This window comes from Zosterops lateralis, assembly GCF_965231275.1.
Source record: "Zosterops lateralis genome assembly, chromosome: 2".
Taxonomy (NCBI): domain Eukaryota; kingdom Metazoa; phylum Chordata; class Aves; order Passeriformes; family Zosteropidae; genus Zosterops; species Zosterops lateralis.
This window is the reverse complement of record NC_139763.1, coordinates 7,360,847-7,386,193: the sequence shown is the minus strand read 5'-3', so window position 1 is coordinate 7,386,193 and position 25,347 is coordinate 7,360,847. Positions and strand designations below refer to the sequence as shown.

Here is a 25,347-nt window from a genome sequence, read left to right as displayed (position 1 = left end):
AGAGAAAGAAATGTTTCCTCACAGAGATTTAGGATAGCAGAGCTAAGCAGTTCCACAGTTATCTTGGACAATGAACCTTCATTACAATTAAAAATATGATAAATTTGTGGTTTAAAATCCAGAAAATTGGCATGGCCACTGAGACTCCACAGAAGTGAAGTACAGCTTGAATTAACAAGGAAAATTAGTTAATTAAACCCTCACAATAATTGGCACATTCTCATATTTCAGTCTTTCCAGGGACTATTACATGGTAAAAATTATTATTTGCTCTTAGCTGTGCTTTTTGAAAAGACAAAAGCTGTCATTTTGGTGAGGAAAATAAACACCACTAGTCAAAAGTTACAAATTTGCATATCTAAGGTAGGACCTTGAATCCCTCCTGGACAGGTAAGAAGTTATTTCATTTTAAAAAGCATTTTTACAGATTTTACATCTGCCTACCTGTCCAGTGGGAGAAATGTTAGGAGATGATGACTTCTCAGTCAGTTCTGCTTTTGCTTCTTAAATTTGGATTTATGAACCTAATTTCAGTCAGGCTATTGAAAAATCCATGGTGTTCAGGCAGCAATTTGCCTACCAAATACTACTTACAGAGCTCTACTAATTTTCTCACTAAGGCTGATGAACCAGTATTTATAAAAATGAAAAGAACATACTAATCTCTTTTCAAAGACCATGAAAAAAGGCTGCTTAACAAGTGGAGGGAAAAGAAAAAAAATGTAGGGCAAGAAACATAATTTTGAGTTTCTGTGAAGATATCACACGCAATATAAGCAAGACCAAAAATAATCTCACAATAGAACCTGGCATTTAAAAAGATTAAAGGAGAAAAGAACCATGCAACCCAATCAAGTTGGTAAAGCCTAATTAGCAGAGACCCACCCAGAGATCAACAAAATGCATTCTTTTCATTTTGTAGTACAAAGAAGCTGCATATATTACTTGTATTAAAAAGCCTCTAAAATGAATTTAATTAACTATGAAAGGCTTGATTTTGCCTTTGGGTATAAGTAAAAACAGCAGCTGATTTTACAAGATGCACTGTGATGCCTGATTTTTGTGTAGCAAGAGAGGAATTAAAACCTTTAGGTTTCATTGCCTCTCTGGGCTCGGATAATTTTGTGGTCCAGAATTTAATTACATTTGGCCACAGTCACAAAGCTTGGGTCAGAATGTGAATTCAAATTCACACAGGGGACACAGCCCTTTGTGTACTTTCAATCTACAACTTGGGAGCACTGCCTGGATTTCGAGGAGAACACAAGCACTGTTCATTTTCAGGGAAATCATGGACAAGCCACATGGCTCAGAAACCTGCAAGGAATGTGTCCAAGATGCATTAAATGCTGAAGATTTGGCCACAAGAAAGTGCATATGTTTACTATACGGTGCTCACCTGCCAATTATTTAATTGTGAGTAATTCTTCAACTATGATAATACTTCCCCACAATTGTATAAACACAGAAGAAAAATGGAAACAAAGGATTTTAAATGAATGAAATCAGGAAATGCAAAGGATGTGCTACTGACTGTGGGATTATCTTCTCTTTGCCTCTTGCTTGGCTACCAGGGAGTTCTGGCACACAGCTCTCTCCTCCCTCTCTTCAGGAACTCCTCCAGGCAATGGAGCCTCCAGACTGTTTTCATACAACCTTTAGGCTCTTAGCAAGGCTTGGGAGTACTCAGCCAGCAGCTGGATCTCTCTCCTTGAAGTCTTTCAACACTTGACTGGGAACAACTCAAAGAACCAGTGATTTCTGGCAGTATTTTGGAATGCCACCATGCTAGAACAGAAGGCTGCCCTGAAAAGCTGAGCATCCTGACTGGCCATGTCAAGTGTTTCCCCTCATAGCATGACCTCCTATTGCTGTTGGGGAGATTTGAAGACTAAATACTGTGAACAAACAGAAAATTTGGTTTTGAAGATGATGACAGAGGCACACAGAACAGAACAGTGTGGATGTATCCATTAGTTCTAACTCAGAAATAGTAATTACAGTCACCATAGCAAATCACTTTGAGAACACTTTTCTTTTTCATAACAATTGAGTAGAAAAAATAATGGAAAACGTGACAGGACATATTTTCTCTATTGCTGTTTTTAAAACTGTCAGTGTCTTCTTTAACCTCTGATCAAACATCAACTACAAACATTTTGCCAGTCCATGCACAATGGCTTTCCCTAAGCATATAATGAAACCTGGAGTTAACTTCCTTGGGTCTAACAAGGAAAGTTTCCTTTCTGTGCAAGTACAACACTGGTCTATATCAGGAAAGGAGAAAGGATGCTCTTTTGGAGAATGACTACTGAGAATACGTGGGCTTTTTAACAGCTTTGCCATTGCTGTTCTATTTCAGACCACGAACAGATCGCTCAGATCTGCCTCCACAAGACTGATTTCCAGAGCCTTTTGCAGTTACTATTTTGCTACTCTGCATGTTAAGTCTCCCCATCAGCAAAACCAGACATAACCTCTCACATTTCTTTCCATCAGCATAATAATTGTCACTGGCTTAGGAAGCCCATCCTGAGAGACTTTCAGCCTGCTTGGAGATACATCCAGGACTTCTGAAAGGGATTTTCAGACACCTTGGGCAGTGCCTATATCAGAGCTGACCTACACAGAAGAGTCACAGTTCCACCATTCATAAACAAGAAAGTTTCTTGAGAGCTTTCAACTAAGAGGCGAGACCTGAACCAAGGCAGGAGCTAACAGGATGTACCCACAAGACACACACATAAATATGTGCGTGTGTCATAATTTATACTCATACAGTAATTTGTTGGTGATTTCATTATCAACATGCTTTTTTTTTAATCAACAATCTCAGATGCTGCATACTCAAACAGGTACTCCCCACTGCAGCAAGAGTGGAAAACAAGGAGAAAGGTCATCACAAGAGTGTTTATGTTTACAGCAGCAGCTTGAGAGCATCTCTTACCTTGACATGGTGTATCAGGTGCTCAACTTCATTCACTTTGTATGTCTCTATCCCCAGCTCCTTGGAGAGCCTCAGGAGACGGTTCTGTGTTGGCCCCACATAAGCCCCTCCAAGGTCCACATATTTAACTTGCTTATTCTGGTTTATCACGCACAACACACACAGAAGGAAAGAAAAAAAGAAAAAAAAAAAAACATAACCAAAAGAGGTAAGTCCTTTGTAAATAGCACACAAGTTAAAAGAGCAATCCAGAGGAATGGAATGAAATTAAATACTCCCAGAGTGTTTTGGCTAAGATTCTTCTCCCCACGGGAAACAAATTCTTTGGTAGAGTTCTGGTGTGGTGATTACTGAATTCATAACCAGTATGTTGATTATAATTTGAAGTTCATAACCAGAATAGGAGACCTTATTCTGTTATATTACAGCCTTAAAAAGAGGAAAGAGCCTGGCAGGCAGAGAGAGGAGAGTCAGAGACATTTGTGCAGCTCTTGCTCAGTCAGGCATCTCACCAATGACCAGTTTAAAACTCACTATCCTAGGAAGCAGCACAGGCAAGATTTTCTAATGGGCAGAGTCAGAGGGGGTGTCCCACTTCAAGACAGAGCAGAAGAAAGGAGTGAAGGGAGACATGGTGGTTCTAGTTCCCAGCCAGCCCTGACACTCCCCTGCCCTACACCACTCTGTATGGGCCATGTCACAGCTCAGCTCAAGACTCTTCACAGCATGGGTGGCCTCATGGGTGTTTCTTCCATAGAGATTTCTGTTGTGTCTTTCCCCAGGAAATGGCTTTGAAACTCAGCTCATCGTATTCTCCTTCCCAGATGGGTGACTCCAGAGCCCCAAGATCACAGAAATATTTTGTCCCCACCATCACACCAGTCTTTCCCTACTCCTATTGGTACAACATCCAGAAATTTCCCCCTTTATGGCACATCCTGTAAGTATGAACATGTAGGACATAAATGGCTCTGGGGATAATTACCCTTACGGTGAAAGTTCTTCCACCAACTCTGTCATTGGCTTCCAGCAACACCACATTCAAGCCTGACTCAGTCAGCAGCTTGGCTGCTGAGAGACCTAAAATATAAAAAGAAAAGCAATTAAAGAATACTTCTGGATATGCACTGCACAGCTTTTGTGACTTGATATGTAAATACTTTCATGGCTGTCCATCCAAATCCTGAATTTTTCATCCAAAAACTATATCAGAGTGGTGAGGTGCTGGAATTAAAGTCCTCAAAACTCAATAATCATTAAGTGGAACTGAAGCCACCTAATTAACAGTTTGTTGTCAATTTTTACACGTGCTGAGCAAGTTTTGCACCGCATGCTCAGGAATTCTGATGCATCAGCCAGCACCTGGATTGATGGTCACCCAACCAGGCAGAGAACTTACAGACTTTACTGTTTGTAAATAGAAAGTTGTCCTCCCCAACATTTCATTTTATATAACCCCAACAACAAAAAAAAAAAAAAGGAAAAAGTATTATTAGAACTGTCCTAAACTTGTGAAGTTTTCCTGACACTTGTTCTATCTCTCTGCTTCCCAGTTCTGAATATTTTGAAGTACAGTAGCAAAGTTCCCACACAGTCAGGTCACAGATTTCATCTCCAGAAGAACACGTAGTCTGACTAAAAAGAGACAGAATGTGCAGCTGTGTGTGGCAACAAGAATTAAAAGTATGGGTAAGTCTACTCCCACAAATTGTTTTGTTCCTCATCCATTTTTTAATACATTTTATTTCCACCTTGCAACTCTTGAAGCTGAGACACTCAAGTGAAGGAACAGTAAAAACAGAGGAGGCAATATCTCATTTTTAGTTGTGATGTCATAAATCCTCACAATTGCAGTGGAAAATATCAGTGTCAAACCCTGCAGCAAGTGTATCAAGCTGCCGTGGGAATGAAGGGAACTAGAAAGGGAGGGAATGGAGGAAATCCAGCCCACAACCTCCCAACTTCCTAAGATCATCTCTGCCTTTTACATCAGCACACAAACTGAGATTTAAACAAACTGAGGTGCTTACTTTGGCCACACATGAATTTCTAGTAGGACAAGAGTTACATTCTAGGTCATATCATCCTTCTGAACCAACACGTTGTGCTGGAGAAAGTTCAGGAAGAGGCCAGGCTGGAAGCCACACTCATACATCCCAATTTATCCATCCTTCCTGGCTCCCTGCCTTGTTACCATGAGAATGCAATCAGCTCCCTCTGTGTGTCCTAGTACATGCAGTTTTTGAGTTGTCATCCAAGCAGATTGTTCCAAGCAGAAAGCAGCTGTGGAAGAAATGGAAAAAAAAAAAAAAAAAAAAAAAAAAGCACTAACAGCAAAAACAGATGGCCCAAGCTAACATGGCAGGACTGAATGAAATGAAAATGAAGAAAATATAGCAGTCCTGGGGAGAGGCCACAGAACATTCTGGTCACCAACTCGTGGACTGGGTGTAGGAGAACCCAGTCCTTTCCTAGCCCTGTAATGAAACTGCTGCATTGTGCTGCATTTAAGCTATTTCTTTCCCCATCTGAAAAAAAAAATAAAAAAGAAAGGAAAAAAAAAGTTACAATACTGTAGATCTATCTACCTAAAGAATTTGACATTTTCTGAAGAAAAGCTGCAGATGTTTCCATTAAATAATCATACCCTCCTGCCTTTTTTTTCCCCCCTAGTTTCATGGGCTTATTTATCTTGGGTTTTTCACATAAGTGTTGATGAGAAAACCAGTAATGAAACAGATAAAGGTCTTTCTGTACTTCCTACTAAGGAAATTATATTGCAAAAACATCAGCTGGATCAGTGGCCTTGACTACACTCAAAAACATTTCCAGACACCAAGGAAGAACATAACATGAAAACAGCCATGGTATGTAAACATGGACAACCCCTTCAAACAACTTGCAAAGAGAGATTGCCTCCTGGAGGAAAAATAAGCAACAAAACTCCTAAATAAATCTGGCTTATCTGTTAAAGAAAAAAGAAGTTACTTATCAAAAAAGACAAATACTTCATCAGTTGGGAGAGGATCAATAGTAGTTATTAATAATTTACAGAATGAATGCATAAACTAAGGGCTGCTGTCACTGAAGGTCTCTGCTGGCTTTTCACACTAACAGGTATTGAGTAATCAATTAATAGTATTCAGTTGCCAACACTGATTAAGGGATATGAGATTTGACTTTCTTTACTGAAATCTAATGAATAAACATTTCAGTGCAGCTGGGAACAAAGGCAGTTTATTCCCAGGAACTGAACCAACCGAGAAGTTTGTGAAAGGGTAACTCTCTAGATTCCACTGAAATGCAGCTGATTGGCAGCCCAGGCCCCACCTCCTTGTTTCCTCCTGCACCTTTCCCCCACCTGATTGCACCTACAATTTATTCCTCACTGTTTATTTGGGGCATGTGCCACCTTTCCCCCACCCCCTGCCACACTCACACATGGACCTGTTAAAGATGGACAAGATTTTACTCTTTCCTGAAGCAAAAACAAAGAAACCAAAACAGTGCTGAGGTAAGGATCAAGCTCGTTGGTATCTCACTGCCCCATCCATGCCCATCCTCCAGCAGATCTGATCTCTGCAGGGGGAGGGATGCATCCTTGGGGCTTGGAAGATGCAGTCTGCAGGGTTCCCAAACTAAGCATCACCTGAGAAGTTTAGGGGCTGATGCTTCCCCTCTTCCTCTCACCCACATCACTGTTCTGGTCCCAAATTGGCTGCAGAAATCATCACAAACACATAACAGGAAAAGATGGAGGAAGCAAAGGCAGAGGGTCAGGAGGCTCAGAGGGGACAGCAAAAGACCAGAGTAGGTCTCTTAGCATGCACAGAACAGGATAACTCAAGGCTGCTGGTGACAGATACCACGTTACAGGGCAAGTGTCAGGTGGGAATGTTGCTGGTTTTGGTATCCCACACATTGGGAATCACACTACTACCACATCACTCCATACCTGCTCCTGGACCTGAATCCAAGGCCCCAAATGGGCTTTTGGACTATCACTATAATAACAGTGAGGGGACTGGATGGTGTGGAGGGAGAGCTCTGAGCCAAAGTGGTACAAGGCCAGGTAAGGCACCAGGGACAGCAACAAAAGCATATTAAAATGAAAATGAACACTAGAATGTGAATGAAGTTGAAGTTTTCTTTTCACAAACTAACAACTGCTGCAAAAAACCCCACAAACCACAACTCATTTTCTGGGCAAGAGTCAGAGTGGTCTATCTGTGCACTAATTGCTGCAAACAGAGCACACACAATACCTGTGAAGCAAAGCCTGGAAAAATCAGTCATATGTGATATAATGTCTCCCTTTGAGAAGTTTAACCTCCCACTCTAACACATCACTAACAAAAGGCAGATCTTTGATATTGCCCCCATTCCTCACAAGTGAGGCAAAGAGCTGCATTCAAATGCAAAAGCCACCCAAAATCGTGACTGATGGTATTATTGCCCCTATTTTGTGCAGTGTTTTGTCACCCAGAGGCAGCTTTCCCTCCTCCCCAGGGGCATTTCAGTAGAATCAGATCTGAATTGCAATATAAGGGCTCAGCCATTTTTGCCCCCACTTCACAGAAGACAGAAATTGGGTCCAGTTTCCAGTGCAGACCAGTCTTCTTCAAGGGGCCATATATAAATATATAGAGAAAGTGATACAGCAGAAATCAAACAGTTAAGCAGCCTCACCTGCAGTTCTGCTCAAAGAACCAACAGGCAGGTGATTAATGCAAACAACAAAGAAGCAAAGATGATTATTTGAAGCCCCAGACTGAAAATACCACCGTGTTTAGAGGATGCTCAACCGGGCAAGGCTCCATCTGTTACCACGGCAACCCGGTACCCAAGGCAGCCACCCAGAGATCCTGGTGGGAGATTGCCTCCCCCAGAATCCTGCAAGACAGGTTCAAGTCATGAAAATCATTTCTTTCCCCATCGTGCAGCACTCTGCATTCACACAGATTGGACCCAAATATAATCATCACAGTAATTATTTCATCTTCAGCTCCAACTTATTTCTTTCTTGTTTGATGTCTCTGTACCAACTAAACACCTTAAATTGAGCCATTTCACTAAACAGCTTCATTACAACCTCACTTCCTAACATCAACAGTTTTCTTATCCTGAGAGAATTACAAATTCAGATATTTAATTTTATTTTTTTTATAAAATTATTTTTAAAAATATATTTTAAAAAATACATAAGCTAGGGCAAAATCCAAACTGGTATTTCACGGAATCATAGAATCATAGGACCATTCAGCTTGGAAATATCTCCAAGATCGTAGAGTCCAACCTTTATTATATATATGTTTATTTTTTATATATATATATATATATATATGTACATTTGGATTATATACACTCATATTATATTTAATATAAATATTACAACCTATTTATTATAGTTACATTTGAATTGACAAATGTGAGAAGAGTCTTATTTTTCATCTGACCCCCATGTGCCCTACCATGTAGCCCGATGATCCAACATATTTGACTATCTAAAGAGTATTTTAAAGTATATTTTCTAAAAAAAAACTGATTTGAATTTAATAACACCATTCTATTCTGCCTGGAATCAGCAATTTTACTGAAACACCCTTTAATCTTCACATTAACAAAAAAAAAAACCCCACTAGAAAGGACCTGACTGTAAATTTCTGAAGGCGTTCCTGATGTACTTTTGCTGTATTAGTCACTACTTTGTCATGTTTCTCCATATTTATTATCTCCTTTCTAGGAAAAAATTTGCTTCTCTCATTTATATAATTATAAAAATTCATCTACAAATTCTGAATTTTAATTCATGGAGGGAGCAAAGAAAGCTCTAAGCCACAGGCATTCAATTAATAGCTTCTAAAATGGCTGGCACAAAAAAAATTGTTCACCTTATAACCACAAAAATTCATCCCTTTGACTAAAATTGTATCTTGAGCAGGAAGAAATGCTGCCCTTGTTCTTGTGCTGTAGTAGCTTGCAGGTCTCTTCCTTCAGTACATGGAATTTGCCAACATTTTCCCCTCTGTATTTATTTTGACACAAAAGATATGTTTGCAAAGGTTTTTTGTTTTTTTTTCCTGGTTGTCAACCTGTTCAGCCACATCTAAATCACTGAGTCTGCAGAGATGTCAGGTAGCAGATGCTGCTTTACTCAGAGCCAGTGGGCAGAGCAGCCTCGGTGCAGTCCAGAGCAGTAAACAAACATTGCAGCAGGCTCAGCATGAGGATGTGCCCAAAATTGCACCTTGGAAATGGGATATAACCCTCAGCCTGCAGAGCCTCTGCCCTGGGGTTCATGGAGAAATTGTGGGATGTAAAAATGTTCCACAAGACTGACAGCAAAAAAAAGAAACATAATCATAACTTATAATTAATGATATACAGACAAGTAAGACTTCAGTTCAGGATCTAAGGCAGATGAACTCAAGTATTTTTAACAGAATTATTCAATTATTCAACAGATGGATGTCATAGATATTTAACACATTGAAGCTGCTATTTTAGGAATCTTTGCATTCTTCTTGATCTTGAATATAAGTCTCATTTTGACCAGAGAGGCCATGAATTTAACTTCTTTTCTTAATTTAAGTGATGAGTCTAAAAAGACAAAACAAAAAAAACCCCAAAAAAACCCACAAAAAACCCTAAACCCAAATAAATTTAAAAATCCCCACCTGAAGTATCTAAAATGTTAAGAAAAAAAGCAAGAAATCTTTCAAAACCTACAAAAAGTTATAGAAGCTGGTATTGCTGTGGGATGACATGGGAAATACAAAATTCCTCACTAATAGATGTCTTTGTACAGTATCTCTGATGTATCAGCTTTCATGCTCAGGAATACTTGCAAAATACATACAGCAAATAAATTAATTTGGTCAAAACTGCTGCACTGTACCCAAAGAAACAAAATCCATCTGTTAATGCTGCAGAAGGACATTTGGGGAGATCATCACCATTAGTGGTCAACACAGTTGCAGTGAATGAGGTCAATAAGAAGAAGCTCAGAGCAATATGCCCCAAGCAGGTTGGTAAATTGTGGGGGAAAGAGAAAAAACCACTCCCTTGATCAGGAATTCAGTTTTCAGCATGTAAAATTTAGATCAGTTAGTAAAAGAATTCGCAGGTTTTTGAAGTAAAACCTTCAAAACAGAAGGTTTGCTGTTTGCTTAGACCTAATTACTCAAAAATACAAATAAAAACCCTCCTTGTTTATAGTCAGGGCTCTCTGACCTCTTTCTAAGAAATGTCCCCACAACATCCTGTAATTCTGTGCCATCAGCATTAGTTACAGCTTCCATGTCACTGTGACCCTGGAGGGTGGAGGGCAGGACCTGGAAAAAGACCTCACCCACAGCCAAGCAGACATTTTGCACCAGTAGGATTTGTCCTTCGTGCCCCACAGCTTCTTTATTGCATTGCTGTGCTGGAAACTGCAATTTAATAGCATTGGTCTTGTCTGTGCTCTAATGAACACAATCTGATTACTGCCCTGCCACTGAGAGATTGGACCTGGCTGGTCACCTTTACCTCTGCCACTCAACATTAGCCAGCCAAAATGTTTTAATTGAAATGATGGCCTGAGACAATAAGGCCTGCAAGGCATGATAGATAAGGATTGTAAATAAAATTTAAAAAGAAACAAGACAACAACAGCAACAAAAAAGCAAAACCAGCATTGGCCCAGGGTCTGGGTGAGTTAAGGTGGTACAGGGTTGTTTTGTAATGTTCCTCAAATTATGGAAAGGTTGAGGAATTTTGCTCTTTGTGAAGAATACTGTGCCTTCAGTATGAAGGTGACCTTTTAACTTCTCTAATTTGGGCCATCTTAACAATGGTAATTTAAATATCTGACTCAAATCTCACCAAAGAAAATTCAAAAATTGTAGTTCAGAACCCAAAACCATGGGAGTGCTGGGCCAATGTAAACTGTCACTCTCAGTCATGCCTTACCTTCATGTCTAAACAGTACAGTGAAAACTAGCAAAACAACTCTTTTTTTGATCCAAGTATTCTTGCTATGGGGGGAGATATTCTGTTTTCCTAAACTGTATCACCGTGCTGCAATTAATGCCTTCAAAATGAATGTTGCTCACCTAGAACATTACGGAGCTTAGGCAAACAACAAAATTACACTTTCAGAAACCCCAAGGAGCAAAAAGAGACATTATCAACCTGACTATCTGCTTAAAATGTACATTTACTTAAAATATTTGTACAAAGGACCTAACATTTCTGCCTCAGATACAGCACTCTATGAGCAAATATAATTTATTTCTGTTGGCATTTCATTGTCTAGCCAAGGCAATGAGTTTTTCCGTCTGAGCTTTAATTCTGTAATTTTGTCACCAAGGTCAGTATGAGAATCCCCATGAGTTAATAGGACTTCATGGGAGCATAAACTCTAGTCCCAGCTTTCTGTGATCTCTTCTCCCTGCAAGAGCTCCTGGATGATCCATCCACAGTGCAGGGAGCACCATTTATTAAGCATTTATTAAGTTCTCAAAACCAGACTTATGACCATTCAGCCTACACTTGTCCCAGGCATTGCAGCCGGTTAAGTGATACAGAGCCTGGACAGATATGAGTGAAATGACCAAAGCTGTGGGGTGTTAAGCTCAATCCCTGCCAAGCATGGAATGAAGACAAGTTGTGTTTGGGTGGAAACCCAACACCTTTGGTACAGTGGTACCCAGGCTTAAGCACTGAAGGCACAGTTGTTCTGTCCAAGGTTGCTCTCATTTCCACTTCACTTCTACATCTGAAGTTCCCCTTGAAACTTGTCCTGGGTTGCAATGCAGGATGTAACCAGGGGTGTGTATTCTATTATCATCTGCTGAAACCAGGTGGGGAGATGTCAATGGGCCAGCTGTTAAAACCAGGTGGGGCAGTGTTCTTTATTTCTTCCACCACCCATCCTCCCTCCAGGGGATCTCTGCTGTTCATGGGCCATCGAGGCTCACTGCAGGGCTGATACAATTCCATCATCCCATGGGGAGATGCTCTACCCAGTGGGAGGAGCCCAGCATTCCTACCTGGATAAAACCTGGGATTCAGAACACCAGCACAGCCGGTTTGCACTGGATTCCCAGAGGAAAACTAGATCCATCTCACCACCACTGGACCTCCAGAGGAAGACTACACCTTTCTACAGGATCATCTCTGCTCCAACAGAACCACATCTGTCACTCCAGGAGGACTTAACTGGACTGCTACCAACCCCCTGACCAACAGGGTATGAGGTTGTATTCTGACTCTGTCTGTGTTTTATTTTTGTTGTTTTGATTCAGGTTTGTTGGGTTTTTTTGTACTACCACATTTTTATTATTTTAATATTACTAGTAAAGAACTGTTATTCCTACTCTCATATTTTTGACTGAAAGCCCCTTAAATTCAAAATTATAATAATTCTGAGAGAGGGAGTTTACATTCTCCATCCAAGGGAAACTCTGGCTTTTCCCTGGAAGACACCTGTGTTCCTAAACCAAGACACAACTTCATATTGACAAAACTGGGCACTCCAGATTTCCAAATGTTGAGTATTTGCAGTCTCAATTATTTACTGTGTTTTCTTCATGTCATGAACAGCCATGCCCACCTCAGACTTAAAAAGCATGTCAGAAGTCTTCTAGGCTTTAGTCAGGTAAAAAACCCAAACCCAAACACATTCTGCATGTCCTTTCTTATGGCTCCAGGATATACTGAAAAGTTAATATTAATAACAATATTAATAATGTAATTATCATTTACACTCAGATATTATCACACACCCTCAGTCCCAGGGCCTTCTTTAGTTTAGGTCATCCCTTTCTGCTAGTTTACAATCTGGGCTGCTTCAAAACACAATAGACACAATAGAAGGGGGGGAAAAAAAGACCAGAGAGAACTGAAAGTGCTACAACAAACAGATCATAGCACTGGATCAAATAAAACTGAGCACAGTGAAGTGGATGAGGGTCTATACAGGCAGTTTCCTAAAAGTATCCTTTTAGGCATTACATTTATAAAGAGATCTACCAGCAAGTAAAATGCCAGTCAGATTTGCTCTGAAGAATAGTTTTGCCTTCCATACACGGCAATGTGGGAATAAAAAGGCTAAGCTGCATCTGGAAAATTTTGCAAAATTATGCAACAGTTGCCTCAGAAGAGAAATGCTTATCTGTTTTGCCAAGTCTTGTTTGTTCTCAAGTGAAGAATTCATATTTTCTTAGTCCTCTGAGAAAAGTAAATGCTCAAAAACACATAATCAACTGGAAGAAGTGGATTTAAAAAATAAACAGAATATCATTGTCATATCTTGACATTGAAGATTAACGTGTAACTTCCCATATTTCTCAATATCTAATGATTCACAGGCATTCACCAAGGCCAGGCTGGGCAACAGCAAAGCCCAGCAGACCCATCCTGTCCTCATTCCATGGCTATCCATGCTGCTTCACGTTTCAATTGATCTTCAGCTAACGATTTTCACACAGATAGCACATAATTATTACAGATTTCTACTGAGCACCTTTCAATGTCACTTCCAAACAGCCACACCCCAGAGAAACTTTTTGGAAATTCCTATAATCATCACAGCCCACACATACAAGTAGGTGTGTACACACACACACACACAGAGGCTAAATTGCAAAACCTACAAAGATTTGTGAACATTTTATTTATTTGAACAACCAAAAAAATAAGATGAACCCTGCTGAAAGACCAAATCGTTCCCCAGCTGAGACGCCAAAGGCTGAGAATGCACATGTCATCCAGAGAAGCCCAAAAGAGAACCACTAAATAAGATGACTTGTGACTTCCTTCCTTCCTTCCATCCATCCATCCATCCATCCATCCATCCATCCATCCATCCATCCATCCATCCCTCTCTAAGGGCAGTCAGGAGGAAGTTTGAGTGAAACAGTTCATAAAAACATCACTGCTCTGAAAGAAAATATTCTGCCATTAGAATTGTACCATTCTGATAGAATGTGTAGGGCTAAAAATAGTGAAGGAAGCATAGAAGAAAAGATAAATATCTAAAGTGGAAAATAAAAGCATTTACACCCTTTCCTGTCCTCATTTGTGCTCATTATTTAGCATAATTCACTGATTCAGCCTCTGGCCAAGCTACCTAATTAAAAATTAATTTATATTGGAACAAAAGAGGTGTCTTGCTCCAATATTTAATGCATTCAAACACAGATTTATCACTCAAGCAAAAATGAGCCCAGTTTATACTCAAGCTATCCTTGTAATCCAGGTAATCATGGTGCACAGTATGAACCTGCTGTTTGATCAGCTGTTGCTGTGTGCAGTCAACTGAACAGACTCAATTCAATGTTTTATATATGAATTATATCATCAAGATAAAGCCCAGCTGCCTGGTAGGGAGGAGGCTACAGGGGTATCTTTCCTCCCCACCCTCCTCACTTCCAGCTGTGTGGAAACTGAAAAGAGTGAAAAAATTGAATAGTAAAAAGTAATATCTGTAAGATGAGCAGGTTTAAAATTAATCAAAACTTCAGGGGACTTTGTAACCACCTGAAAAATGAAGTGCCAACAAAAGCCAGGTCACCACCATAACTTAATTTTTACAAGATGCCCAAGCCTCTAATGAGCCACAGCCAGCCTCTTCAGTGGTAAAAAATTAGTGATTTATTTTGCCAGATGTGCCAGCTACCAGAAGTAACCCACAAGGTCTCAGACTTTCTAGACTAGACCACCCATTCTTCCAGGGATGGTTTTCACCTTGCATTCCCCCATCCTATCCCTTGCTCTCCTTTCCCCTACCCTTCTTTCCTCTAAACAATCACACATAGACCCCCTACAAAATCCCAGTGCTCATCATTTCCTTGGGCAGTTCCCTGCTCTCCATCCACTGCTGCTGCTGCTGCTCCTGATGCTGTTAAGAGCCCACAAAACTTACAGAGCTGACTCCTGTGGGGCTGTGGGTGCCACAGGAGCATAGAAGCCTTATCTTCCCATAAATAATATTATCACTGTTTCTTGACTAGGTCAATGCAACTCCTCTCTGGCTTGACAGGCACCTTTCAGGACTTCTTTTATTACTAACTCATCCAGAATGCAGAATCTCCCTAAATTCTTCTTTCTCTTTCCTTCCAGTCCCGAACCAAAAATGGTTTGTGGAGAAAATACAGTTTTCCAAGTGACTTTTTACTGATTTTTCTTTTAAGCAAGCTGTTTGAACAGAAAAGTGATAGGACAGAGAAAATTGTACAAAATACAAGAACGTGGGTGAGTTATTTAGAAGAATGCAAGTCATTCATGGTTTAAATACCAATGGCCTGTAGTGCAGCCTCAGTGACCACTGGAAACAGCAAAAAAAGAAAAGTCAAAAAAGAACAATGCAGCATTACAAAATTATAAACCTTAAGACACGAATTAGTCCACAAGGAAAAAAAACCCAGTGAATTAGATGAATGATCACATTTTGACCTTCAAGGCAGCAATAATAATATCTGACATAACTTTACAAGGATGAAATAGGTTATCAGCCCAGAAGGAAAATCATGTTAAGTTCAAAAATGGCTATACAAAAATTAAATGATTGAAACTTTAATGAGATGAATGTAATTTCCTCAAGAAACCAAAGCCTGGCCGCAGCCTGGAGTCCTGACCACAAAAAAGACAAGGACCTATTGCAGCAGGTTCAGAGGAAGCCCACAAAGGTGATCCAAGGGATGGAACACCTTTCCTATGAGGAAAGGCTGAGAGAACTTGGATTGTTCAGCCTGAAGAAAAGAGGGTTCTGGGAAGATCATGTAACAGCTTCTAGCACATAAAGAGGCTTATCAGAAAGATGAGGATGAAATTCTTAGTAGGGCCTGTCACAATAAGACAAGATTTTAGACTAAAAGAGTGTGGATTCAGGTCAGATGTAAAGAAAGTAATTTCTTACAATGAGGACGGTGGAATGCTGGAACAGGCTGGACAGGAGAAGTGGTGGAAACATTCAAGGACAGGGCTCTGAGCAACCTCATGTAGTTGAAGATGTCCCTGCTCGTCACAGGGCAGTTGGAATAGATGACATTTAGAGGTCCCTTCCAGCCCAAACTGTTCTATGACTACAATTCTCCAGGAATGATGATTGATTTTAGAATCATCCCTGGGTGCTTTGTCAGTACATCAAGACACATTCTCAGCAAAGGAAATCCAAAGGAACATCTCCAGTAGTCTAGGGCCCTGCTCAGTAAACTTCTATAATCATGATAAACTTCAGTGCTGTATCAGTGCACTCTGTGAAATAACTGCTACAGAACAGAGACAGAACACAAAGGCAAACAACTCCTGTTTTGGGAAAGGGCAGCTAGGCAGCATGGCTTTTTATCATGAAATAACATAACTATTTAATTACAGTTGTCACTTGTGCTATGGAGAAGGGAACTGTGGCAGTGGGAAATGTGCCAAAATCCCCCAGATTGTTTACATACAGAATAATAACTTCTGAAGAAGAAAAGCTTTCTGAATTGATTAAATTAAGTGTGAGGCCTAATTCATTGTCATTAGCTGCTGTAAATACAGAGCAAACTCTCTGCTGGTTTATAATAATACAAGCAGCACTGGAAGTTTACCCCTGGGACTATCAGGGCTGTGTAAGCCCACATTGCTCAGGCTGCCTACTTAGGCAGTGCAAACATGAATACACAGCTTTCTGGCACATCTCTCCAGCTTTGGATAAGACTACATACACACACCAGCTGATAAGAGTACCTCCAGTAGTCAACAGTATCCTTGTCAACACACTCCTGAGATCATCTTAGACAGCCTGAACACTCCAGGATGGAGCCAGAGCAGTGGGCTGCTCATCACAGCCACTGGGACTACAGGCACCAGTGTTTAATCCAGACCTGTGTCACTGCAGTGTCTGACACCCTGTTACCTGCTGGAGAATGACACTGATCACTCACTGCAGCAGGGGAAGCACAATGAGTTGCATTTCTCTAAAATAACTCCTGAACTTGATGGTGCCAAGGAGAAAAACGAGCAAATCAGGATTCATAAGTAGGCAGAATGTGATCTTTTGGCAAACTCTTGAAGCTACAAGAAAATGGAAGAAAGAGAAGTAGGCAAGGAGAATACAGAGGATGGACATAGAGGATGCAGGTGCACACCTGTGGTCAAGATGGCCAAGTAAATAATTTTTAACTGTGTCTTCGTGGAAGGAAGAAGACCACAAAATTGAAATACATACTCTTTCCATGTCACTATCTTTGATTAGGGAAAAACAAAGTTTCCCAAGACAACAAGCTGGTGGTGTCTGTGTAAAAAAACACTGCAGGACATCACACACTTGATCCAAACCAACTCCCTAATGCAGACAAACACCAACCCCCACTTCCACTGTGATTAGGTTCAAGTGCTAGATTAAACTCTGACAAATCTCACCAACTAAAAGCAGCCCTGCAGGTGGCTGTCCAAGCAAACAATGCAAAGAACTCGCTTACAAAGAGCTTTCAGTCTCTCCTGTTCCAAATCTTGTTTGTCCAAAAAAAAAAAAAAAAAAAAAAAAAAAAAAAAAAAAAAAAAAAAAAAATCAATTCAGCAGTACAGATAAGAAAATAATAGCTTAACATATTTCCCATAATAGACATAACATCAATTTATTTCCCAAAGTTTTGCCATCCTAACTTACCTTTTTTCCCCTTCCGTAGTAGTTTTCACATTTTGCTGAACAGACTGAATGAACTTTCCCTGACAACACCCTTTCATAATGGTTAAATAAGCTAATGAAAAACCTTTCCTTAATGATGCATCACCCTGAGCCTTGTGAGATGAGATGGCTACTGCAGATAGACTGGAAAGCTTCTTATCAAATCAACTCTCAGACCAATTAGGAGGTCTCAGACAGTGAATTACAAGAGCTGTTTCTGCTGCCTAGGCTACCAAACTATTTTACATTATGCAGCTGCTCTCTGGCTTGTTTACTGTGCATTGCCAAGATTTTTATGTGAAATATCTAGAAGTCAAATGCAAGTTCCATCTAACTGGCTCATGCTGCTTTAGCCTTGAGAGTGGTTGGGTACAAAAGGAGTAACTTCCTGCTGTCAGATACAGAGACAGGTGACTGAAAATGTGAACCAAGAGCTTCATCATGGCAACTGACAGGAAAATGTCCTGGATTCCCTTTTCCAAAGTGCACCCCTAAGAGGGTGACATTCCGTGGAGAGGGTCAGAGTCCTCCCCCTGACTGATCCATTCTGGTTCATCACAAGCAGCTATTTCATCTATGGCCTCATTTTGGTTTTGTGGAGTTTTTTTCTTCTCCAAATGAACATCTAGCATAGGACTCCCAGACTACCAATGTTCTCCAAAAACTTGCTCTTGTTTGGTAAACCATCTTTTCAGAGGAGGAGTATTGAGACATTGTAATTTACTAGCAGAGGGCAAAAAGAAACAAGTAACTACTGAATAATATAGTAGGTTTTTTACATGTCCCAGATTTGTTTTAAAAATACAATTTTGCCCCCTGCCTCAGTCTATTTTTAAAGAGATAGAATACTATCATTTAATAGCCCTCAAAACAACAGGTTGGTTTGGTTTGTTTTGGTTTTGTTTTTATTTTTAAAGTAACTTAACAGTGGTTCACAGATGGAGTGAGAGCTGCTGCAATTATACAGCACATTAAATTGTCACACAAATTAAAAGTGAGGCTTAAGAAGAGTAGAGAACACAGTGGCATCTCAATAATGCAAGAACAGATATGAAAATATTTTTAAAACCCAACATAACTATAGAATTACTTCATTTTACAGTATGTTTTAGTTCTAAACTTACAGGAACTTGACAGGTTGCTTGTGAACAGCAAAACACCAAGCATACTTCAAACAACACTATAATTAAGAAAAGACTTCACCTTTAAGGGAAAAAAATCAATTAACCTCACTTTGATTGTAAAATCTGTGCACTAGAGATTTAAGAAAAGCATTTTCTTAAGTAGGAGTGGCATAAGATTAGGATAAAATCTGGTAATTCACTTGAAAACAAAACAAGGAAAGCAGCTCCCAAGGCAAAAGCAGGGACAGGAAGAGACTTTTGAAAACAAAAGGAGAAAGTCCAAACAAAATCTCTGAACAGATTTCAAGATTTTATTTGAAGTCATTGGTGTCTCAATTAAGAAGATAAACAAGTTTGATGATGTAACTTTAAAATTTTCTCATAGTTGTTTTGACCCTCATGCTGCAGGAGCTCTTCAAAATAAAAGAGAGGACTCAAAGCAAAGTGAAGAGCCTGTCACAGGCATATACCAGCTCCAAGAGGGTCTGTGATGCTTCTGATCTAAATATTCTTTAGTGCATATATACTGCATGCAACATGTGGCTAAGCATTTTCATATATGCTTTTGGACTCTGGGAAATTTTCTTTCAAAATAGTTCTTCTTAATCTGAACCATTTCAAAAAAATTCAAAGATTTTTGCTGAAGTTTTACCCATAAAACAGAATCTACCCTTAGCAAATCTTCCTGTTCCTCAAAGGTCTTCATTATCATCAAGACTATTGAGATTACCTGACACCCTCAGCAAAGACACAGACCATTACTTTGACTTGAAAGAAATGAAGACTGATTTTGAGTAGATTTTCATTAAATAAAATTTATATTGGCCAATTCCTTAGTTTTGTTCTTCCCTTTCATCAAACCTGCAATAAAGGACACTAAAAATGATTCAGCAAAGAAAAGTGGCATTTTCAGATAAACAAACAGAGACTGCCAGGGTCGTGAAGGCCTCTGCACTGTTATTTCATTATGGGGGTTTCACTCTTTAAATTTTAGACCCTACTAATTACATCTGGATAATAAAACGGGCAGAGCTGCTGCCAAAGAGGGTGTGAGCCTGCAAATGGACAGCTTGCTTCACCTAAAGAAATAAAGAGAAAAGAGATGGCCAAGTGGCAGCTCCGTGACACTTGTTTGTTTGCACCCTCCTGCTGGCACAGCAGGTCTCTGTTTGCTCTGCAATTACCTGCTCTGCTGAGGGCTGCAGTGGGTGACACGAGCACACCTCAATGTGACAAGAGCCTTCTGCTGTTTTTGCAGACAGCAGCCTCAGTCAGAAGAACCTCAGGCAGCCCAAAAACAGAGACTTTTTGAAGGAACACACACCAGTTGTGGAGCAGCAACAAACCCGGTCTCCAAGGAGTCCCTCATTTTAAAAATCCTACACTTCGCTCTCTGGTGGACAGGAGAAGAGATCTCTGCAGCAGCTGGGCATGCTGGCAGGGGTTTTAAATCAGTGTTAGGAGATCTAAAACCATGGTTTCATCACCTGGCTGCAAGTTCAGTGATTTACAGAGGTGAAGCAGGAGCTGCACACAATAACTAAAAGAAAGTGACTGAAGAGGGGTACTTAGTCAATAGCAAATTTTGTGCCTGTGTATTTTTCCAGCCTTTGTGGGAAGACAGGAGAAAAGTTGCTACAGCATGACACAGGAGCATTTTGGTGGCTGTTTATTATAAAGAGAAGTAAATAGAAAACTGGCTCCCCCCTGCCACTTGCTGCTGTCTACAGGTGGCAAAGAGCGAAGCAAACACAGGATTTACCACAGCTCAGCACTGCTCCTCTGCTCTGATGCCCTTCCAGAAAACCTGAGTGGGCTGTGCAGGCCTGCCACGAAAATATTCCCATGGCAACCACAAATAACAAGGGTAGTTCAAAAGCTGTTACACTGACTCCTTCTCTCCAACTCATTCAACAGAGGGAATGCAGTGCTATTGCTGTACAAAACCATGCCACTGGAAATGGTTTTGTTTACAAGGCATGAACAGACATTTACCAGGGGCTAATTGCTTTAATTTGGGTTCACTGTGACACACGGTGCAAGTTAAAAATTAGCCATAACACCGTGTTCAGAATCCACTGTTCTTTACAGAAAAGCAGTGGTTGATTTTTGCTGTTTGTGTAAACATACTCGAAACATTCCAACATTATTCAGCAGTTTGTTATCAGAGAATCGTCCTCAGGAAATACTGCTTGTGATTTTGTCTCTGCATTTTGTATATCATTCAAACTGTATATCATTCAAACACTACACCCCTTAACATGATGGTTAAACAGACATCTAGAATTATAAGTAAGTAAATAATGGAAATTAAAAGCCATGTGAAAAATGGATGGACAATATCACATTTCATAACAGCTCTCAAGTAATAGCTTGTGGTTTGGCAGGAGATGCTGCTCAGATCTGTGGGTGTGTGCACACTCACCATGCTCTGAGGAGATCACCACATGGGACAGGAGCTATCTATCACTCCATACCTCCCAATGCTAAGGAGCCAAAAAGCAACTGTTTGATATGCCAAAAGCACAGGGGAAAAAAAAATCTACTGCCTCCATGCACAATTTATTCAGCACATGTATCTCGGAACAAAATGCACAGTGAGAGATCACTGTGGGCAGGCACAGAGGTCCTCCAGCCCAGACTGGGTTAAAAACAGCTGATTGTCACTCAAGTGCAAGAAGGCTCCAGGCCCCCAGTGCTGCCTGTCCATTCTGCCAGGCTGCTCATGCTCTCAAACCTGAGCTGAAAGGGGAGCTAGAAACGTCCTATTCATCCAGGTGATTTCAGGCATTTTTCCATTATGCCTCTACCTGCTCTGAACAAAAGGCAGCCAAGGATTTAAATTAATCATATGTGACCAAAGGCCTCTGCCTAACACCCCTGGACTGGGTGCAGAGTGCTTCTAGCTCTGCTTGTCCAAAAAATCCAGGGGTGCTGGAAGAATTGCACAGAATCAGGGGATGCCAGGACTGGACAGTAGAAAAAGCAGAAAAATAAAATGTAAATCCATAAAATAAAAATGAATTTAAAAAAGAAAAAATAGTAAGATGAAATATAGCACTAAAAATAAACGATAATGGATATAAACGATAATGGAAATAAATTATTATGAAAACAAATTACAGAAAAAAAGAACTAATACTGGAAATAAATAATACTGGAAATAAATAATAATGGAAATAAAGAATAATAAAAAATAAAGAATAATAAGAATAAAGAATAATAAAAATAAAGAATAATAAGAATAAAGAATAATAAAAAATAAAGAATAATAAGAATAAAGAATAATAAAAATAAAGAATAATAAGAATAAAGAAAAATAAAAATAAAGAATAATAAGAATAAAGAATAATAAAAATAAAGGATAATAAGAATAAAGAATAATAAAAATAAAGAATAATAAGAATAAAGAATAATAGGAATAAAAAATAATAAAAATAAAGAATAACAAAACCAACGATAAAGCAAATTATAAAATAAAAATAACTAAAAAATAACACTACGATCGAAATCATTAATAGCTTATAACAACAAAACACTGCCGGCAGCACACAGCACTCGGCCCGAACGATGGGGCTGTGCTCGGCCCGGGCGGGGGTCGCACATCCCCCTCCACGCTGCCCCATCCCCATCCCTGCCCCATCCCCGTCCCCGCCGCCCCCGCACCCACCTGAGATGCCGCCCCCGACCACCACCACGTCGCATCTCTCGGCCATGGCGCTGCCGCCTCCGGGGCTCCCGCAGCTCCCGCGGCTCCGGCCGGGCTGTGCCGTGCCCGCCCCGCCCCGGCACCGCCCCCGCCGCGGCCCGGCCCGGACCTGCTGCTAATGCTGCTCTTAATGCTGCTCTTAATGCTGCTGTTAGTGCTGGTGCTGCTGCCGCACGGCCGGGGGCAGCCCCGGGGATGGGGCTCTCCTGCCTCCCGCGCGGGCTGGGCAGGGAATTTCCCCCCTGGTTGGGCAGCGCAGCTCCCGAGGCGCGGCAGGTCTGGGGTTCTCTGCGTGGTGATGCTGGAATCCGCTTCTGCTCCCTCTGCAGACACCCCGGGGCCGCCAAAAGAGATCTGTGGCTGCCAAGATAGAGTCCCCACTGGAGGACCAGATAGTGTTTTCCGTGTGAGAGCCCCCCGAAATAAGGGTTGGCACCTGGTGCCAGCTGCAGTTTGTGCTGTGTGACAGTGACATGTGTCAGTGCTCCTCCAGAGAGGCCTCCAAACACAAAAGTTGTGTGTGAGACCCCCAAGAGACCACAGGGCAAAGACTGGCTCATCCAGAAGTGACAGTGTCATCAAATCCACGGGGATGCTTTGGGCTGGTCCCCAACACACCCAGCAGGGCTTTCCATTGCTCGGGTTTCTACTTCACTGTGAGGGTGGCACCAGGAGAGCAGATTTGGGGATGGGGAAAGCATGGGGATATGTTTGGTCTGGTGTACCTGTATGGATCCCATCTGTGATGGTTCTGGCTTATTTTTGTCTGCCAAGGTCAGGATGAATAATACATGGGGAATGTGGATTTTGAGTTTGGACTTGGATGTTTATTGTTTCTAATCTATTCACAGACTCAAGAGCTGTGAGCTCTAACTAGCAAGTTAGAAATGAGATAAAATGGAGAGCTTCTAACTCTTTCCAAGGTTATGTAAGTGCTAATTACCCAATAACAAGCTGACACCTATATTATTTGTATTTCTGACTCAATAATGACCACCCAAGGACCACAGTGCCTTTTTCACCCAATTACAGAAAACCACCCAAACCCATGAAGAAGAAGGAAGAAGAAAGTGAAGAAGGACTCAGACAATGCCCAAAGTCCTCCATCTTGACTCACACACATTACTATATACTAAAACCTTAAATCTAAGTTTTTCACCCTGTGAGATCACACAATACTATTCAAATTACACACCCACAACCCCCATGATATCACTCAATCTCGGGAACCTGTTCCATGGCCTCAAGTCAAATGTGGTGCTTGCCTGAGGGTCAGCACCTTTTAGCACAGAAAGCCTGAAATTTTCAGCCTCCAGGGTTCCAACACCCACCCAGCAGTCATGTCAGGGATACCTGACCTCCCACACTCAGCAGGCTCAAGGCAGAAGGTTCCCAGCTCCAAGACATCCTCTGAGCCAAAGACACTTGTTCAGTCTCTGTCATTCTCCATTTTCTGGAGCTGTTCATTGGGACAAGCAGGCCATGAGAGTCTGGAGAGGGCTCCCTGTCCCTCTTCCATCATACCTCAAGTGAGAGTTTATGGGGTTCAGAGACAGGGGCGTCGCTGATGGAAGTCACAAATATTGACTACAGTGGGTACAGTCCTGCATTTTTAGGCAAGATGGGAGGGAAGAAAATTAAAAGGACAGGAAATAGAATAAAAAGAGAAATACATGTTCTTACTCTGATTAAAAGAATCTGTCTGATTAATGTAAACTCCAGGACCTCTTTATCCTGAGAGAGACACAGTTATCAAATTATCAGAAATAATGTTTGCAGAGATGTTTCAAATCCCATATGAAACACTGAAAATTGGGAAAGGCTATTCCAAAAGCAGAAGTGGATAATTTTATGGACCCTTGTCAAGGGTAGCTATGGTTATATTTATGTTTTTAATGCCAGGTGCCACAGCCTCCTAATGTTCCCAATAAATAACACTTATTTCTGGGATTCTTCTGGTTCTATTTTTCTCTTGTGCCTCTAAGAATTAATATCTTTTTAAATTTATTTTTTAATGTGAGTGTTTCAAACAGAAGTCTGTGTTGCCTGCATTTGAGGGTGTGTGGTGGGTGCATATCCTGGGGTTACATGAAGGTCTATGTGGGTGTTGGAGGGCACAAAGCCTTAAAAGGGCTCCTGTTAAGGTACAACAGAGCAAACATCTGTGTCATTAAGTCTGTTTCTCTCTGTTCATGGACACATTATATAATCCTGCTGGTGAATAAATCTTGCACTGTCTGGAGCAGGCCAAACCTCTCCCAAAGCCGGCTTGGTGGATTTTCCCTCTCCTGCAATAATTCTGGTTCAAAGGTTCATTTTTTTCATCTCAGTAGCTTCTGCTTCTGAAATGTTCTCACCATGTGTAATGGTAACCCCAGCCAGTACAAAAACCAGCACACCATGATACCTTTAAACAGGTTCTGTATTCCCTTCCTTGCTCTTCTGTTTGCAATGCTGTGATGATTGTCAAGCACTTAAGGATCCTCAGATATTGGGATACACATTTGCCAATCCTAATAATGATTTTATACACAGGTCCCAGTCCAAAAGTATCTGTCTTCAACAGGTACAAGCAGAATGGTGTATAATAAAGCTTCTTTGATGGCATAAAGTTTTTTGGATTTTTTCTGGTTTTTGGTTTTTGTTTTGTTGTTTCTTGTTGGGTTTGTTTTTTTTTCTGGAGCCCTCACATCTAATCACATTAAAATTCAGTTTCTGTTTTTTTATGGTCCCATTACTTCTCTCATCCCATGTGGTTCTAACTAATTAAATAAAGTGTGTTCTGCCTGGATTTTAGAACGTTATCCTTTGAATGCACGATGTTAAAAGCAGAGCAAACTTTCTGTGGAAACACAGCAGCTCAGAGCCTCCACGTTTTCTCACCTCAGACTGGAGCTTGTCTGAGATAAAA

The 25,347-nt window shown here is 40.7% G+C and overlaps 1 protein-coding gene across 1 annotated transcript in view; it reads right to left on the bottom strand.

Moving 5' to 3' along the window:
- The window catches only part of MAOB (monoamine oxidase B), a 52,331-nt gene extending 29,713 nt beyond the window's left edge, over positions 1-22,618 (bottom strand). The window contains exons 1-3 of the mRNA XM_083854589.1: positions 22,398-22,618; positions 3,933-4,027; positions 2,948-3,085 (exon numbers count right to left, since the gene is read on the bottom strand). Coding sequence (XP_083710715.1) covers positions 2,948-3,085; positions 3,933-4,027; positions 22,398-22,443 — 279 coding nt within the window. The 5' untranslated portion in view covers positions 22,444-22,618. The remainder of the gene's footprint in view (positions 1-2,947; positions 3,086-3,932; positions 4,028-22,397) is intronic.
- Positions 22,619-25,347: the final 2,729 nt, after the last annotated feature.